The 20,177-nt window shown below is 46.7% G+C and overlaps 1 protein-coding gene across 1 annotated transcript in view; it reads right to left on the minus strand.

The window, feature by feature from the left end:
* LOC131269344 (teneurin-a) overlaps positions 1–20,177 on the minus strand; it is a 33,701-nt gene that overhangs the window by 2,006 nt on the left and 11,518 nt on the right. Inside the window, exons 11-18 of the mRNA XM_058271696.1 lie at positions 16,511–16,630; positions 16,341–16,440; positions 16,127–16,194; positions 15,845–16,037; positions 13,222–14,615; positions 11,797–12,128; positions 7,049–9,798; positions 5,071–6,308 (exon numbers count right to left, since the gene is read on the minus strand). Coding sequence (XP_058127679.1) covers positions 5,071–6,308; positions 7,049–9,798; positions 11,797–12,128; positions 13,222–14,615; positions 15,845–16,037; positions 16,127–16,194; positions 16,341–16,440; positions 16,511–16,630 — 6,195 coding nt within the window. The remainder of the gene's footprint in view (positions 1–5,070; positions 6,309–7,048; positions 9,799–11,796; positions 12,129–13,221; positions 14,616–15,844; positions 16,038–16,126; positions 16,195–16,340; positions 16,441–16,510; positions 16,631–20,177) is intronic.

The following is a 20,177-nucleotide window of genomic DNA, read 5'->3' on the forward strand; positions in this document are numbered from 1 at the left end:
GTGGCAATATCTATGCCATAGATCGGCACACGTTTTCCAAAAAAGGCCAGATGATTAAAGAGAAACTGAAAGCGCGGGCCGGATACGTTACACCAGGGATGTCCAACATACGGCCCGCGGACCACATGCGGCCCGCAAGCACATCGGATCCGGCCACAGGCGCAAAGATTTCACAAAGATTATCGAGACAAGCGCATAAATAGTGTTAATACAAAATAAACGTCATTAACTACAACAGCATTCTTAATAAAATAACAGATGTGGAGCAATAAGTTAACTGTAGTAATAATGCACATTTACTTTTTTTAAATCTTTACCAAAATGCACAATAGTGTTAAAGAAAATTTATCTTTTACTGAAAATTGTATTTTATAAGAAGTAATTTTATAAGAAGTAATATAATATAATATTTTGAAAATTTGAAGGTGTTAAAAATACGATTGACTGTTTGGATCAAACCACAATGATAAGAACATATTTTCAACAATCCAATCAATTTTACGTTTTGGCCCGCGAACCTATTTTGGGGCGAAATGTGGCCCGCGAGGTCAAACGGATTCGACAAACAAACGCATCGACAAATTTCAAACGCATTCGACAAATTTCAAACTTTTACCAACCCTTTTGGAATAGAGTATCAACTTTATAAATAGTAAAGTTACATTAAAAGAGCTATAAGCTAAAATATTTATAATTGTATCGTAAAAACTTTTTGAATTGTATCGATTTTTGTTGAATTTTGATCAAAATATAAATGTTGGTTTGTTTTACTCTTATTTTTGTTATCTAAATTATACTTAAAATTCACCTTGTAAACAAATTATATTAAAATATCTTATTTTTACTGGCGTACTTTCTGAGTAATTACAATAACTCAGCTGCGATAAATTTTCAATATTGCGAGCCTTATTTTATTTTGTGATGGATATTGAAAATTGCATTCCTTGCATGTCTTGGATGCAAAGTAAATGAGTTATTTCTGTTTGATTTTGGACAAGACTTACGAAGCTAGGAAATTTTATAACGATCAATAATACCAATAAGAGAAAGTCTTGGCAACGTTTGCATTAAACAAATTAAACAAAACGACGTTTCATGCAAAAACCAGAAAACGCCAGCAACTTTTTGTAGAAAGCAAAATAAAGAGTAGCATTTCTTTTAAATTTAGAACAAGTTTGACAAATGTATCATTTAAATTGAATTCGGCCAAGGACCGTAAGGCCGGCTTACTGGCCGTCGGAATATTTTTTGAAAATACTTTAAGGGTGTACCTTTACAATAAAATTTACTTTTTTCAATTAGCTTGGTTAACTTTTTTCTTATCACCGATGAAAATTTGTCTATTTCTTTCATCGCGAACGTTATTTAACAACTTGTTCAACAATTTTAATCTTCATTTTGGGGAAAAAAGTCTGATATCGTGAACAAATCATTAAAGTATTAAAATTTTCTTACATGCCGGATAAAACCAATTGCCGGATCTAAGGTGTTGCTTGTTAGTTCAGCTTGGGAAAATTTCCAAATAGTGTGTTCCGATTTCTTTCGACATTGACGCACGTTCGAGCAAAACTCCCAGTTCATATCCTTTAGTTTCTTCCTTTATTATTCTTCCTGTTTCCTTCGAGTCGGTCACTAAATTACAGCCTATTCTTAATTAATTTCAAAAATTTGTCACATTTTCCATTATGTACACGTTTAAAATTTACTTCCATCGTATTTCGCCATCCCCTCCGCGCTGCCATTATCATTCCGGCCCCAAATACTACCGCCGGCTGCCTTCCTTTCCCGTGCTGGGTGTGACATCTTCCCCTGCCCGCGCCGAGTTCTCTTCCAATTCTTCTTATGCCTTTGCCGCTTCAGCTACTCTGCTCGAATCCATGAAGTTACAGATACGTGGAAAGGAGTCCAAATACTACATTGTTACGCTTGTTACGCTTGTTGTCGAGAGTGGGGGGTATGGGGGGAGGGCATGTGTAAGAAGTTGCCGGATTCTACGCGTCGCTTTCTTCTTTTTTTTTCTCTCTCCATAGAACCCGACTTCGAGTCGGTTCGAGACCTTATCTGTGTTGTTCCTGCGCGCCATTTCTTATTATCCTTTTCGATCGTTCCGCGTGCACGGCATTGTGAGGCTTTTGCATTTCGTTTTCTTTTCAACAACGACTCGTTAGTTTTTGGCATCCATTGATCTTGATACAGTAAGGGTAAGAAATCGTGTCAACGGTTTTATACATTCTGGAGAGGATCTGCAAATCTTGTACGATCTACACGCGTGGGAAGGGGAGGGAAACATACAGGAGGAAGAAACGCTTGAAATCAAACAAAACTAAGGAAGTACAGAGGGGGAGGGGGGGCTACAACAAACTGAGCTCCCCCGAAAAGGGCCTCCCATTCATTTCCTAGCTCAGCTTGATGAAAAATCTAGAGCTAAAATGGCAGAAACTACACATCGACGATACGGTTCACAAATATTTCTTTTTTAGCGCAACATACCGCTTCCGGCACGCACGGTGCGCGTGATTGGTTCGGTTGCGTTTACCCACTTCATGCTTTTCTGTCGCTGTGTTTATTTCTTTTTTTTTTTGTTCATTATTTTTACGATTACCTAACGATGTCCCTTTTCTCTACGAGCGTGTTTCTGTTGCTCCGCTAGGCGTTGGGTTACTATTTTTGTTTGCTTTTATTTTACAGTCATAATGTTTGATATAACGGGTATTTTTGCTCCGGCGGTCATATATTTTTTTACTCTTGACGCCTTCACACACGCACTGTTCCGTGTGTTTACTAAACGTTAAAATAAATGTAAACGAGCGCGCACCTGCTACGGCTAATGTACTGTTCCAATTACTTCTCTCTACATTTGACGTCCCGGTCCCGGATATTTCTGCTCCTTTCCTACGCTTTCCCACCTCTCGCGCTCATACCAGTTCTGCGTTGGGTAAGTGTGGTTTTAAATTACATCATATAATCATTACAACTCCTGCACCTTACGGTTGCATCCTTCCCTTCGCTTCAGATAAATAAAATCTCACGCCTCAACCACACCTTGCCAAACACTATGACCACTTTCATGTTGGTTTGTTTTGTATATCAAGCGCGAATGCTACCTGTCCCTAGTTCTGCTCCTTGTATCTCTCTCTCACTTTCTTTCTCTCTCTCTCTTTCTCTCTCCAGTATGCCTGCGTGTAATACATTTATTGTTTTGTAATGTCTATTGTATTTCATTCTGTTCATTTTTTTTCTCTTTAATATACTTTTTGTCTATTTCTTCATTCTAAAATGTTTGACGACAGTCTCAAAAGCTCGAATCACCATATTTTATGTTCGTTTTACACGTGAATAGGTATAAACATCCTATTTTTTTTTTCTCTAATACCTTCCTTCTAGTTTTGCTCCATAGTTACTTCAAACTTCTAGTTTTTTTTTCTCTTCTTTCTTTCATTTAAATTCTACACATTCTTGTAACTGTTATCGGTTGCCTTGCCTTGGTTTCCCGCTTCCCCCCCTTTCTACCGTCCACGTAAATTATGGCTTGTTCCACAATGTCACTCTCCTTAGCGCTGGTTTTGTTTTTTTTTTGTTAACAACAATTTTTTCTTCCACCTATTTAACCGCTTCCGCATCCGATCGTTCTGCTTCGTTTTTTTGTATTGTTTACATCGGTTGTTTAGTTCATACACATAGTCCAACACATACATATCCTTTCAAACATTCATGGTATGGTTTAGTCGCGCGAAGCCACATCCGTTTCATCCGCCCATGCATTCCTTCTGCTCTGTGTTTCCAGTACCAATTTCCCAGTCCATCGTTTCCACGATCGTTCAGAATACGACTTCCCTTCACTAGTTGCCAATTGCGTTCGTTCGTTTCGCTTCCAGTAAAATCATGCAATGCTGCTACACGCCAGCCATTTCCACCATTGCTGTCGGAAACGGGAGGGGGCAAACAAATAAACGTTGATACCTTTTGCAAAGCTATTTTCCCTTCCGATGTATAATTTCGCTCTCCTATTACTTCATGTTCAATCTGCCAGCCTCACTGATTCACCGCTTTCAGCTTACCCAACCAAAGATATAAAAGAAAACTGGAAGCAGGGGGCCTAATTGGACGCATACTTTAGAAAACTCAGCGACACAATGGGGAAACCTAAACAGTCACATTACGGGACTTGATGCAAGTCGATAGGGACATTCCTTTGCGTTTTTTTTTCTCATCACCACAAACTAGAAAGAAATCATTGCAACTAAACCAATGAGATTATACGTACAGTGAGTTAAAGACGGGCAGCCATCTACCCCAACAAACAATCTCGGGGCATCTTCCAATACAACAGGAGGGGAAATGAATGGTTTCCGCTAAAAAAACGGACGATTAGAATAAATACGATAAAATAAGAAAACTTCTAAAATATCATTGCGGGCAATCGGTTCGGGGTTCACACTAGAGCTAGTTGCGTTTTAATCCATTAATTGTAAACTAGTAGAAGTAATGATAATTAAATACTATGAGAGCGTTTTGTGTGCGGTGACGTTTAAGGTTAACAATAAAAACTAGGAGCAGTATTGGCAACAATCTCATCATGACGGTGGCAATTAATTCTACACACACAGCTGGCAGCACCATGCCTGCCGGCTGCGTTCGGGAGGGCATACGTGACGCATTTTTTTTTTGTTTTGTTTTTTGACGGAATACGTAACCGGGCAGCGAACGCCTCGCGGGCCGCCGGCCGGGAGAGCGGAGAGTACAAACTAACCGTAATCGGGGGAATACCAAATAAAATACTAGCTGATTTCCATGCTGCTGTCCTTGCTGTGACTTTACCGATCGTCCACAGACACACGCACGCGCGCGCTCGCACTCACACACACACACCCATTCATCCAACCACACAAACACACACACATACATAAATGTACCCGTACGGACGCATACACAAAGCCCCTAGGACAACGTTCGGGAGAAGGGATCAACGACCAAACGGGACCAAATCAGAATCGGACGGAGTTCGCGCTGCCCCGTTGTCTCTAGACCTCCTTTTCATCGCCGTTGTTGTTGGTGGTGGTGCTGGTGGTGGTGTCTCTCCGTTTGCGCTTGCGTGACTGGTTCATTTTCTTCTTGGTGAAGCGCACGTTGAACGGATCCTCGAGCAGCTCCGGGTAGCGATCGATGTCGTGCACGTACTCGCCCTCGTACAGGTTCGCGTAGCCGTTCTTGATGATCTCCTCCATCTCCTGCGCGTTCCACTCGTAGCTGGAGATGAGGCCGCCGCGCAGCAGCTCCTTCTCGCGGTGCCAGGCCTTCCGGACGGCTTGCAGCTTCGCGTGGTGCATCAGCCGCTGGCGCTCCTTCGCCGACGTGGTGCCGTACTTGAGGTTGATGATGGCGTTGGTCGTGTGGATCTTCACGTCCTGATGGTGCGCGGACGCCTTGGCGGACGGGAGGGCACCACCGGAGGACGAGGAGGAGGAGGAGCCGGACGACGACGAGGACGGGGAGCCGGAGGAGGGCGAGGAGCCGGCGCTGCCACCCGGACCGCCACCGCCGTTCGAGGTGGAATCGTGGAAGGTGGTGTTCACCTGACCCTGGAGGCGCTTCAGCTGCTGCCGGTCTTCGCTCGCCCGCCACGAGTCCTCCTTCACGAAGAAGAACGCGTCCTGGAGCGAGTTGTGCACGACGAAGGTGAACGGGAGCAGGCGCGTCCGGTTGAACACGGACGTGTAGACGTCTCGGTAGATCGGATTGGCGGCCGGGACGCTCGATACGATCGCGTAGCCCTCCGGTTCGGGGCTGCGCGACACGATGATGCCGTGCCCGAACGGTGGATCCGATCCGGAGCCGAACCGGAACGGTCCGATCGCCAGCGGGTCCGACTTGAGGCTGGCACCGAAGTCGGGCAGCTGCAGCAGACCGCGCCGCGACCGCACGCTCCGCTCGAGCAGGTGTGCCATGAATCCGGACCCGATGCTGATGCCGGAGCCACCTCGCTCTTCGTACTGTCGGCGCAGCACGTTCGGAGCCGCGACGGCGCTCTCAAGCCAATCATGCTGCCGGTAGAAGCGGGCATCGATCGTCGCCTGCGGGATCATGTTGTCCAGCTCGTAGCCCATCAGCTGCAGCCACTCAAAGTGGTCGCGCGGGTGATCCCGCAGCTGCTGGACCGGATTGATCGGATCGTTGCCATTGTAGCGGTACAGGTGCAGCTTGGTCGGCTTCTGGATGCGCTGATCCACGTGCTCCCAGTTCGGCGTCATCCACTGGCCTATCAGCGGATCGTACACCTTCCCGTCTGGCATGTGCACCAACGATGTTACCTACACCAAGCGTACAACAAACATTAGCACCCAATAGAGCTGTGTAGCTCAGATTCAGAATCACGAATCCGAATGAATATTTCCACAAAATAAACGCATCTTTAGCTCTATGCGAAAGTTTCATAAACCCTCATAAATAAATGCGAATCATGAATCCGTAAAGAATTGAAGATAATTTGTTGAGGTTTCACTATACCTCCTACGAATCATGAATTCCGGAACTCCTATACGAAGGGAACCACTACTCAAGGCTGTCGAGGCTCTCGATGTAGTTGATTTTTTAGCTTTTTGAAAGTGATGTTTACTTTGGCTATGGGATTATGACAAGTGCGCTTTGAGAAGTCGTGATGACATCAATTAATCTTCGATTGATTTTATGTGAACCGATTTTAATTGCCGACATTCATGAAAGTAGGTGAATCATAAGCAAGAACAAGATTCGTTGGCGATTTGTGAATCTTTTGTCTTTGTTTCATCAATAAAGAATGATGAATCATGTTAATTGATACTTTTGCTAGGGGATTATGACATAAGCGAATCCAGAAGTCGATATGAGCTCAATTCATCTGCGATTGATTTCTGGTGAGCCTGAAGTGCAGATTATGCGATTTGTTGAAATGCGATGATGCATAGAATCTCTAAGGATTCATGAATCCATCAGAACGATTGTTTTGATAAACGATTGATTATATGATGGAATGTGGTAAAAAGAGTCGGGAGAGCCGGGAGAGTCTGCTCACCTGATCCAGTATGCCGCCGCAGAAGTCGATGGGCATGTAGAGGTACGGGTTGGAGTCGTAGACGATGTGGCCGTACGGGGAGCGCATGATCTCCCGGATGCCCTCGCCGTACTGGTTGAAGATCATGACGGGCGTGCCACACTGGTCGGTGGCGATGTAGTAGCGGTAGCGGTACACCTGGGCGTAGATGAGCGAGCCGCGATCGTCGTACGTGAGCGACATCAGCTTGCCGTCGCGCGGCGAGTAGATGTGGCTGATCTCCGCCCGGCGCCGCTGGTTGGTGTAGAAGAACTGCGTCACGTTGCCGAAGTTGTCCTTGCGCGTGATCAGCCGGTTGAGGTGGTCGTAGAAGTAGCGGATGTCGAACCGGCCGCGCTTGGTCGCCCGTATCAGCAGACCCTTGGCGTTGTAGTGGAAGCGCTCCTCGCGCGCGTTCTGCGCCACCAGCCCGCGCGGCTCGTACTTGTACTGGCCCTCGCCGAACTTGACGATGCGATCGAGCGCGTTGTACTCCATCGGGATGGTGTTGCCGCGGTAGGTGAGCGACAGCATGTTGCCGTTGTCGTCGTACCGGAAGCCCCACGGTTCCTGGGCCTCCACGCCCACCAGCTGCCCGTCGCAGTCCCACGTCAGGTTCTTCACGTTCGTGTACGTGTTGACGCCGACGTTGCGCGTGTAGGTGCGCGTCTGCACGATGCGCCCGTGCAGATCGTGCGCGAACTCCATGCGGAACACCTCCATCCGGTGGATGGTGAGCGTCAGCTGCATCAGCAGGAAGCGCCCGTTGACGGTGCGCGTGAACGTGCCGGTCCGGTCGCTGACGGTGGTCGCGTTCGCCTGCCGCTCGCCGCGCGTCACCTCGAACTGGCCGATCGTGGCCAGCCGGCCCGTGCGCTCGTCGTAGCCGAACGACTGCGGTGGCAGGTTCTGGCCCCCGATCCGTCCGCCGATCGACGCCAGCCGGAAGTGGTCGTCGTACTCGTAGTTGAACTTCACGTTCGACAACCCCGAGCGGGCGGAGTAGTCGATGCGCTCCTCCAGCAGCAGCTCGCCCACGCAGTCAAAGTCCCAGCGGAACTCGAGGTCGCGCTCGGTGTGCAGGATCGCCATCGGCAGCTCGCAGGCGGGCGCCCCGCTCTGGTAGAGGAACTCGTCCCGCCCGTCACCGTGCACGATCTCCGCGATGCGGTCCTCGTCGTCGTAGCGGTAGACGATGCGCGCGCCGTCACCCGGGAACACGGTCTGCAGCAGCACGCCGCTGTGCGAGTAGTGCTGCAGGTAGGAGCGCGAGCTGCCCGGCGGATTGTACGTGAAGCGCAGGAAGCCGATCGACGGCTGCAGGCTGAAGGTGTGCCGGGTGCCGCTGGGCAGGACGATCTCCCGCAGGCCTCCGTTCCGGTCGTACACCAGCTTGTACTTGCGCTGGCTACCGAGCGAGATCTGCTCGAGCAGGTTGCCCTCGTTGTAGCTGTACGACACGATCCCGTCCTGGATGCTCGTCACCTCCGACAGCCGGCCCTGCCGGTCGTAGTTGTACTTCAGCTCGGACGCACCCCACTGCCACCCCTCGACGCGGTTGAACCGATCGTACGTGATGTTCAGCGGGTAGTACACGTCGCCGAGGCCGGGCGAGAACATGGTGGGCAGGCCGGACTGGTCGTACGCGACCATCAGGATCACCTCGTTGTCCCGGTCGCGCAGGATCTCGCGCTGCGCCACCGGATCGTACTCCACGCGCAGCTTCTTGCCATCGTTCACAAACACGTCGCGGCACAGCATCTTCTCGCCCTTCGGCGGTGACGGTGCTGGGGGTGAGGCACCGCGACCCAGGTGGTGTTCGGACGCCGCCGCCGCCGCCGCCCCGTTGCAGCCGATCGAGGAGAGCGCGTAGTTGGAGTAGAGATCGTTGGCCGAGCGGTCGCCGACGTGCAGCGACTGATGTGACCACATCGGCAGCATTTCCGCCTCCGTCGGGAGGAACTTCTCGAGCCAGGGGTGCGTGACGACGGCGGACGCCTCCAGCCGGATGCCGGTCGGCAGCGCCAGCGACACCGTCTGGTTGATCGAGCCGATCCGGCCGACCGTCTCCTTGCCGCCGCGCGTGACCGTCACCATCTGGATGCCGCCGGTGATGGCGTACTCGGTCGGCTTGGCGGCACCGCGCGCCCCAAACGCCGACCGGATGCTACCCTGCACCGACACCAGCAGATCCTCCTGCTTCGGCTTGGCGCGGTCGTCGAACAGCGTGCGCACGTACACGATCTCACCGCTCGGCGCGATCACCTTCACGCAGCGCCCGAAGTCGTCGTACTGGTAGATGAAGCTCTCCTGGCCCTCGGTCCGGCTGATCAGCAGCCCACTGTTCGACTCGTAGTCCAGCAGCACCTCCACCTTGCGCCCACCGCCCGACCGGGCGCTCACCTTCGTCAGCAGCCCGCTCGGCGAGATCTTCAGCTCCGTCTTGTAGTCCTGCCCGTTCTCGATCGAGCTCACCACGTTGCTGTAGTCGCGCAGGAACTGGATCTTGTTGCCGGAGCTGTCCGTCACCGTCGACAGCTTGCCGAAGCTGGTGTTCTTCGAGTACAGGAACGAGTAGCGCGACTTGCCGGTGGACAGGTCGCGCGTCGCTATATGCTGCCCGTACCGGTTGAACACGTACAGCTCGTTGAGCGGCGTGTACGGTATCTGGAACTCGCCGTTGCTGTCGTGCTGCGGTAGGTAGTGCTCCAGCGCTAGGATGCGCAGCGAACCTAAGCGGAGGAGGACGAGGGAAGAAGTAGAACTATGTCAAAACTAATGTTTCTATGTACCGTCTCGTCGATTAGCACTAGAATACATTGCTTTGGAAAGGCTATCCGTCGCCTCTAGAACAACAAGTCGTCTGGCACGGACGGAATAACAGCCATACTGATCAAAAAACGGAGGCGCAAATCTAGAGAACAAAATTCATCGCCTTATATCTGAGATATGGGATAGCGAATCGATGCCTTGTGAGTGGAATCTTGGTATCATCTACCCCATACACAAACAGGGAGATAAGTTAGACTGCAGTAACTGCAGGTGTACTACGGTGTTGAATACCGCCTACAAAATATTCTCCCTCGTTCTTCAAGAACGACTTGACCCATACGCTGAAGAGATAGTAGGAAACTATCAGAGGGGATTCCGAAGAGGGAGGTCAACCATCACATCATCGAATTAGACTCGCCAGGCTCCGTAAGTCGCCAATAAAGCCGGGATACAGAATTAGACCAGCGTACAAACTCTTCCACGAAGCGCAGACCTTTTTGAGAGGAATGAAATTAAATACTTTAGCTATTCTAGTTATTGAACAACAATTGTCGGAAAATCGGCTGTGGAAACTAGCCCGAATGCTTTTTAGGGGTCATTTTGACCCCTATTTTGATAACGCTATAACTTCACTATTTTTTGAAGATTTTTCAAATCCGTAAACTGTTACGTTTCAGTATATTTATTGACTATCTTCTGGCGTTTTTAATTTTTTGATGTACCCCTTCATCATTCCGCTAGCTCGGTGTATAGCAAAAAAGATCGGTATGACTCGAATTAAAATCTTTTTCAACTTTTATTCTTTCAAAATGTATCATGTAAATTCAGAAAAAAAGTGTGCAGGTCATTTTCCTTGAGGTCATTTTCTGGAGTCATTTGTAATGGCAAAAATATAATTTTATTTTTTTAATGTTGCTCAACATACTAACTTTTTAGCACACACTTTTTTTCTAGATTTACATTAGAGGTTTTGAATGAATAAAAGCTGAAAAAACGCAATTTCGACCGTTTTTGCTATACACCGAGCTAGCGGAATTATGAAGAAATGCATCGAAAAACCAAAAACGTCAAGAATAGTCAACAAATATAGTAAAAAGTAACAGTTTACGGATTTGAAAATTTTTCAAAAATAATGAAGTTATAGTGTTTTACAAGTAGGGGTCAAAATGACCCCTAAAAAGCATTCTAGGTATAGCCAAGTTGGTTCTCGGAACTGGTCGAACAGAAAAATCTGAAATTTTTGTTTTAGATATAGCTTTGGATTTTAAGAAAAGCCTTATTTTGTTTTGTAAAACTATTCAGCCGTTTTTGAGATTATATATATATATATTATAGATTATATATATAGTTTTAAGAAATGAGCAACAGAGTTGAAAATTTTGCTTTTCTTTTTTTATGGCATTGGAACTTAACAAGTACGCCCAAGAGATAGTAGGAAATTAACGGAACTTATAAGATCTTCACCGGGGCATCTAGAAGATAATCAAGTGCCAGAAGAGAATCTCTTACCATCTCTTCGTCCGTTTAATGGCCAGGGTAAACCTGTTTTAAACCATGAGCTTATTTGGATTCCAAGAATCATTAATCGCACTTCCAAGAATGTCCGTGACGAAAATTCTAAAGTCAATCGATATCCTGAAGATATTGAAAGTATAGAAGACTCCCTTGTGTACCAGTGCTCCGAGTCATGGACTTATTCCCAAACGTGCCGTTCAGCGATTTTAGTAAATTTCAAGTAGACATAAGTAAATACAACAATTGAAAAAGTAAACAGACGCTGATATTTATATGAGTAGTATACCTATACGAAGCCTCAATGAGCATTAGATATGTAATAACAATCAAGTTATAAGTTATATAAGGAATCGTTGGAACTGTTTCTTGCCTTAAAAAAATAAGGTAAAATTCGTTGGAATATTCAATATGTTGTTTGGTAAAATAAAGGCTGTGACACTTACCTTGGTCGGCCACGTTGATGACGCCATCCTGTGCGACCGCTATCGCCGAGATCGACTGGAAGCGGATGCTGGACGAGAGCACGGTTTCCCCGTTCGCTCCGGCGCTCGAGCCGAGCACGGACGCGGCGTCGGCGTACTCCTTCCGCCCGCTGCCACCGTTGCCGCTCTCGCTAGCGTTCTGGCAGACGCAAAACTGGTTTGTCCCTTCCGGTGCGCCACCGGCACGCTCGGATGCGCCGGACGCGCTCTGACCCGAGCCGCCGCTGGTACCGTTGGCCGGCTTGCGTCGCGAATGGCTCACCGCCTTACCACTCTGACAGTCGCAGTCTTGGCTGGCGGGGGGAAACAAGCAAGGTTATGTATAGATGTGAGTTGGGTGTAAAAAGTTGGCGTGAAAATCATATAACAAAGGAACAAAGGAAACATTGAAGGTGGTTGTGGGAGAAAGAATAAGGAACCCGAAACCTTAAGAGGAGGTTCATCCGTAAAGAGTCGTCCGGATGGAGTACGAAGTCTTCGGAACGGAGTAAAAAGCCGTCCAGATTCGAGTAAGAAATCAACCGAAATTACATTGGAAGAAAGTAAGTTTTCCGAAAAAAGAGAATAAGGAAAGTCGTCAGAAGTAGTCCGCAAAGAGGCATACGGGATAGCCGTCAGTGAATAGTGTGAAACTTAAGGGAGCAGTCAACCGGGAAATGCGATCCGAGGATAGATGGAGGTAAGAGAGCAGAAGTTCACCAAGAAAGATATGATGAGCTCTAAAAAAGACAAGACATCCGAAATAAAGTGTTGTGTGCGATGAATCCTGCACTTTGTGTGACAGAGGACAAGCACATGCTAAAGAATGCTCAATGCTATAATAGTAGAGCAATCAAATACACGATGCTTGTAGAAGATAGTCAGTCTAGGATCAGTTAGCCGAGTTTGGGCAAGAAAAGGGAACGTTTGCATCACCGGTTGATTCGTGGTTCGTAATTCGCTATCAACTCATAGAATCTACTCGTTTTCATCTCATAGAAAAAACTGTCATAAGGATAATGTTCGGGCAGTAACGAAAAAGATCAAGCTACAAAAATGTACCAAGAAGAGCCAAATGTTGGAGTTTGAAAGTAGATTGGTGAAGCAGCCGAAAAAGAACAACTGTTTTACGTAGGAGCTTGAGGGGAAGCAACAGTACATTGAGAACTTCCAAAAATAGTGGCGAAAGGTAAACAAAGATCTGGAACTATGGAGTGACAACACTTTGATTGTTGTATCAACTATAACTAGGATGAAACTAGAAGAAGACAGATAACACACTATTAAGTACTTAGGTCCGCGCAACATCGTTGGTAAGCACAAGAGTCGAAAAATAAGCTGATTGCAAGTCATATGAAACGATACATCTGGTATCTCGTAGTCTTGAAAGAGAGCTAGGCTGCCTACCTTCCATGTTCAACCTTGCCGGCGAACTGCTTCATAAAGCCGGTGGACGATTCGATCACCTTGATCGTGTTGATGCGCTTCGAGTTGGTGTCGGCCACGTAGAGGTCCCCGTTGGGGCCGAACGCCATCGCCAGCACGGTGCCGAGCGGTTCCTCCACCGGCGTCGTCGACGACCGGTTGACGTTGGGGCTGTGGTCCTCGTTGCAGTGCAGCGGTATGCCGGCAATCACCTTCACCTTCATGTCGGAGGTCAGCTTCAGCACGAGCCGATCGTCGACGAAGTAGAGCGAACCGTCGAGCGGGTTGAGCGCGAGCGCCGTTGGCCACTGCAGCTGCACCTGCATGGCACGGGCTGCCCCACGGCACGGCACCGGACTCCAGCGGTTCTGGTGACCGTGGTGCCCGATCAGCGTGTGGATCGTGCCCTTCGGATCGACCGCCCGGATGTTGGTACCGTCGGCGATGTACATCGTGCGGTCGGCGGCGATGGCCAGGCCCTTCGGGTGCGAGAGGCGCGCATCGATGGCCGGCCCGCCGTCGCCGCAGTTCTGCTCGTCGCCCGGAATGCACCGCTGGCCGCTGCCCACGATCACGTCGTAGTTGGACGACGGATCGTCCACGTTCTCCAGCGACACGATCTTGAGGATCTTGTGCTTCTCCGAGTCGGAGATGTACAGCTGGCCGTCGGCCGGCGACACCGACAGGTAGTACTGGTAGGAGACGCGCGTCGTGTCCAGCTGCAGGATCGTGAAGATGCTGCCGTTGGTCGTGATGCGGCGGATGAGGTTGAAGTCGCCCACGAACAGACTGCCGTCGGGGCCGGACGCAAGCGCCACCGGTGTCAGCAGCTGCCCGTTCTTCGACAGCCCGTTGCAGTGGTCGCGGCACATGAGCGTACGCTGCTGCCCATCGCCCAGCACCCCGCGCACGATCCGCGGGAACTCCTTCAGGTGGATGGTCGCACCGTCGCCCTTCTGCAGGATGCCCTCGTGGAAGTTGTAGTGGTGGTGTATGTCCAAGCCCCAGCCGCCGATGTCCGAGATGTCCACGTCGAAGCCCTGCAGCTTGACGGTGCGCGTTTCCCACACGATGCCACGGCAGGTCGCGTGCTCGTACCCGATCGAGATGCGGGCCACCGCGATGCCGTACACCTTCTGCTTGAACACGTTCCGCTTGTTCCACGCGAAGATGTGCCGCAGGTTCGGGTCCGCCTCGTACGTCTTCACGTGCAGCGAGCCCTCGATCTGCACGCCGACGTGCACGTGCGTCAGCGTGTCCGGGATGCGGTCGTGCGTCAGCTGCATCCGCACGATCGACCGGTAGCCGGACGCCTGCGACGACTTGTACAGCAGGTGAATCTCCGAGCCGGGAATTTTCAGCGACTCTTGCACCACCTGGCGGGAAAGCAGAGAAACACAGCATAAGATGAAGTTTATGATAACGACACGACCATCTTGGTTTTAGTAACTTTCATTAAATACTTCGCTCGCTGTCGATGATTTATTTTAGATTGTTCTGTTCGAGCAGTTCCAAGTTGACAAGTTGACCACCCCTATATTACTTGCTGACTGTAATTTTGATCGCTCTTTGTAAGACGCTATAAGTTTTCTAGTTTTGAAGATGTTTCTAATGTGTAAAGGGGCGCATTTTTGTTTATTTTTCTTATTTTATATTGTGATATTTTTTGGGTTTCGATGCACCTCTTCATCATTCCGCTAGCTCGGTGTAAAGCAAAAAAGAGCGAGTTTTAGTTTTCTTTTCGCCTTTTATATTTACAAAATGTATAATATAAATCCAAAAACAAAGAGTACACTATAAATGAAATATATCATAAATATCTCGAATGTTAAAAAAATAAAGTCACATTTTTGCAATTATAACAAAGGAACAAAGGAACAGTGGAACAAATGGATATGGACAAGCACAAGACGGAGACAACCTATGGAAAATTACAAAATCCACCACTTTAAGGTTAACTCGTGGCGTCATTTGTGATCTTTAAAATATTAAATGATATTTCATAGATGGCTTAGTATATTAGCTTTCTAGCGCATACCTTTTTTTAATTTAGAAAACTTTGAAAGAATAAAAGTTGAAAGGGATCCCTACTCCGTTCAGCTCATTGGTTTTGTTTCACACGAAGCTAGTGAAATGATGAAAAGGTGCATACAAAAAAATAAAAACGCCAAAAGATAGCCAAAACATATACTAAACGTTTGCGAACCAGAAAAATCTTCAAAAATAGAGAAGTTATAGCGTCTTAAAAAGAGTGGTCAAAATGACTACCAAAAAGCATCGTTACAAGATCCCAAAGCAATGTATTCTAGTGTTAAGAAATACTTCATTCATAACTCTGGAAAGTCGTTTCAATGTTTGTCCAGTTTCTATAAGAACACAACAAACGTGATTTTGATGAAGGGACAATTATAAATGAAGCTGACAACGTAATTTAATGGTAACTGTGTCAATTTGAGCAGAAAATATCAAGCAGCGAGAGTCGTTCTTAATTGTTTTGTAAGTAACTATTATAAATCAGTAACTCAGTAATCAGTAAGAATGAGCAAATTTTCCAATGTATTCAACTGAAATCACAAATAGTCTGAGGAGGACTGAGTGTACACACCTGAGTTTCGGCGAAGATGAAGTTCTTCCCGGGCACCGAGCCGATCCCGTTCGGCATCCAGGTGCTGGTCAGGTGCGGACTCAGCAGCTCATGGTCGTGCTCCAGGCAGATGGCCACCGGCGACGGCGTGTCCTCCATGAAGCGGTAGTGCGAGGTACTCAGGAAGCTGTAGGCCAGATTCGACGGGATGGATCTGCAAAATCAGGAAAGAAACGGACAACCGTTAGAAAGCGTGCTTTTCCGCGCTCGCCCTCGCATCCTTCGGATGGGTTTGGTTCATACATAAACGATATGTCATCGTGGTCGTCGTTGTCGTTGATTTGCATCTGCACCGGAGGCAGCACGACGATCTGTGGAGAGAGAAGCAAAACAAGGGTGAGATTGTTTAATTCGCTGTAAGCGACAATGTGATCCGAGGAGTTCCTTCAGCGGTGAGTCTGGCTCGCGAACTTGTTGCTAGTGATTAGTAGATCTACCATTCTAACGTCACGCTTACTTGATTCCAGGGCACGAAGACGGTCCGCGTCAGAGGCCGGAACGGCGATCGCTGGAACTGCAGCGTAACGGCGCCACCTCCGTTGACGAGTACATCAAACCTGCAATAGGACATCGAGTTGGATTTTAGTACTTTGAGAAAACCAAAATGACGTCTTGCATCGAACTTACCAACCACCCTGGCGGGTCAGCGTGAAACCGAAGCGCGAGTCCCGGTCGACCGACACGCGGATACCGATGATGCCGAGCCCCTGCGGTGTGACTACCTGTCCGCGCATCACCGACACCCGGCTACAGAGAGAGAGAGGGTGCGGCGCGCGTGTGTGTGTGTTTGTACATGGGTGGGTGGGTGGGAGTTCGGGATTGTGGAAAATGGAGAAAACCATGTCCCCCGGTCACAAGGACAGGCATCGGAAGCAACAGCATCAGCAGCGACACGAACGTAGAAGAACGGGTGGGAAGAACGTAGAAGGAAACAGTTGATCAGTGAGTGTCGCCAGAAAAAGACGCCGCGTTAGCACAACGGATGTAGGAAACAGAAATGAACATCCATTATGGAATGAAAGGAAACGGAAATAAAACGTTCAAAACTATATCCAAAAACAACTAAAACTAGGTTACGTTATATGAAGTGTATGTGGAAAGTAAAGGTAAACCATAACACGTTAAGAGAGATGAGAACGAGAGATTGCTTAACTTTGTCGTTCCTTGCGAGTAGTAGAAAAAAGTAGTGAGTAATAGAAAGGAGAAGAGTGAAAGAGGGAGAGAGAGAGAGAAGAAATGAACACAAACCAATAGATGAAACAATTTAAAAACAAAAGAGAAACCCGTGTGAACAGCACAGCACGGACTGTTCGGCCTCTGCCTATCTTGCTTTTAGTCAAATCGATCGGCGAGGATCGACGTTCCAATGGCCGTTTCGTTCTGCCAGCAGCAGAACGTCAAACGCAAGAGGTGATTGAACTTGAAGAAGAGGTTGAAAGGAACACAAACTCGATAAACTTAACGACAACTGAAATCGTGAGCAATGGAGGAAACACAGTCTGAAGGAGATGTGTGAGAAAAAATTAACAACGGAAGAGCTTTTAACAGCGACGGTACGCATCGGTACCGGGCCTACGTTGGAACATTCTTATCGAACGGTGGTAACAAATAGAGCAGGACAACATAAAGTGTAACGGTTGTGCTAAAGTAGATTAAATAGATAGTTACGGTAGCTAAGGTTTCAATCAAATGTGTACTTTTTAATGTTTGGAAGAAATATATATGTCTTATATATAGATATAGAGTGTACCTTTTGGTTCTGGAATCAGAAACGGAACCCAAAATAATAATAGAGAACGGTCTAGTACTTGCAACGCAACAACGCCACAACGGATCTGACAGGCGTTTTTTTTTGGCTTGCTTGTTCGTTTGTTTCTTTGCGAATAGCTGAGGGTACGCTTTGGGTGATGGTAGCATCCACACTACGCTTGTGCTTAGACATTTTAGCTAAGCGAGAGAGACATAAATCCATTTCAAGTTAGGCTTTGTTTGTAGCTAATACATTCTCTTACAAAGTTGTTATGACTTCTGTCGTGTTTACTTATTATTTTGTTGATCCAAATCATTGATATTAGCTACACATTCTCTGGATGAGATACGAATTCACGGCTTCAATATGTTTCATCAGATATCTGATTCTACTATACATGGGAAACTGTAACTAGGAAGCATTAGCATTACAACTCAGACATAAATGTGTGATTCTCTGCTAATATTGCTTCTAAGAATCGAGTCAACCGCTTCAGAATTACTGATGTCACTACCAAGTTGCGATCCCCAAAGTAAACACCATCTAAAAGCCTGCCACAGGCAAGTAGGATACTACCATACGGACGGTCCACGGTACCCTCGCCTTCCAGGACCAAGCGTCGTCGTTGCGGCGTTCCAAGTTACTAGAGTGGCGTCTCCCGTCTCGTCCCCAAATACGGTCAGTGTCTCAAACTTATACTCGATACGCAAAACTGATCGGCAACAAAGTCTGCTCTGCGCGTTTAAGGCTATCTCGCTTGAAATGCACATTAAAACTAAGAATTAGGAATACTTGAAAGTTGTAGCTGCGCGTGGCGGTTTTTTGCTTGCGGCAATTGACGGACCCTTCGAAAGATTGTACACCACATCGGGTTGGGTTGTGTTTCCCACGCTTTTGGCTAACTTTACTTGTCACTCTGCTATATTTGTACGAACGGTAATTTGAAAAAAAAAACACACACACACCAAGCACCTCCGGAATGCTAAAACTTCCGAAATTAAACTCCAGTTATTAAAGTCATCCCACATACAGGCCATCCCCTCTCGACGTTTTTCCGTGATTCTAGCGGAAGCTGAATTTAGATCGGTATCAATGATTGTGTATATATGTGTGAAAGGGCAAATGAACGTGTTGATGAGCCATTACTAAAATGTTTCAGAAATTTTTGTAACTGATTACGGCTTATAAACAATACGGTTCATTCTGTTGAAATAGAGAAATGTTTTAACATTGGTTATGAGTACAGATGAACTTTCCAATTTGAGCACAGCTTAGCGTTTATTTCATTGATACTTAACAAACGGGGTCTACCGTAATGAACCTAACATCATGATCTCCAAATAACAGATCATGAGAAAGATGCTTCAACTTTAAGCACCAACCTTCAAAATGGACAAACATGAAATAATTATAGGTAAATTCATGCGGAAATTAACTTAAAAGAAAAACCTACGACATCCAGACTGCTGTGATTGTTGTAAATGGTTTGAAAAAAGTGTAAATTTTGATCACAAAGTGAATCGTACCACAAATTAAGTGTTTTTTATTCACGAACCAATTTACAACTGATAATAACAGTAGTATTCTGAAGATTACAGAGGCTTTGAGCTGTTCGCCTCTGAACTGATAATAAAATGTTGTTGTTTTCTAAAATGTATAGAAACTTTGAACCATGATGGCTTCTTTCGTTTCTTACTGATAATAAAAGAGATCGCCTCTAGCAATCGCCTCGCTTTTATATACTGATCGTTCTTCGCTTGTCATTTCCAGATCGAAACTTGACGAAAATTTCTAGCACTCTACACAACGTAGCTTTTATTTACACTCCTTCAATATGGGATTAAATGAATTTTTGAAACCAATGAAAATTGAATAACAAATAGCATTTTAAAACTGGCAAAACATGTACAATTATTGAAACAATAAGAGATCAAATAAAGGTTAAATAGAAATTAGCGTTGACTGCTAGTTTACACAGTCACTTCCACAGTTATAATTAAGCGGATTTACCTGGATCTGAACTCAATTGAACGATTAAATAAAAGCTGAGAGCTTAACTGTGAATGATGTGCATTCATCTAAAATCGTAGTAAACGAAAATAAAACATGTCGAAAAATGTTCTACTAACCGGACCCAAAGCTCATGTCATAACGAATTGAACCGTGATTTTATGTTTGTTTATTTTTGTTAATTTACATGGAAACATAACATTCATTCGTTTGTTTTGATTTTCTGTTCCGTTAGCAGTTCGGAACGGTTGATGAATTTGAAGGCCGAGTCTGTACACATATCACTTACCATGTGGGGTGTAAATGGAAGAAGAAAAAGGGTATTCTCACGATATCACCGAATGATTGCGTACACCGTATTTTATTCACCCCTACCCCTTTCGCCCACGCTATCCTGCCAAAGGACCTTCGTATTGGTTAAACTTTTAAAAACTACACAAGGATGCAAGGATGTGGTTTGTGTTCATTTTTCCCTGTAATGTGGAGAACCTCAAAGGAGAATCTCATTCAACGTTGTATAGTGAAGCAACTGCG

Source organism: Anopheles coustani, chromosome X, assembly GCF_943734705.1.
Source record: "Anopheles coustani chromosome X, idAnoCousDA_361_x.2, whole genome shotgun sequence".
In the NCBI taxonomy this organism is placed as follows: domain Eukaryota; kingdom Metazoa; phylum Arthropoda; class Insecta; order Diptera; family Culicidae; genus Anopheles; species Anopheles coustani.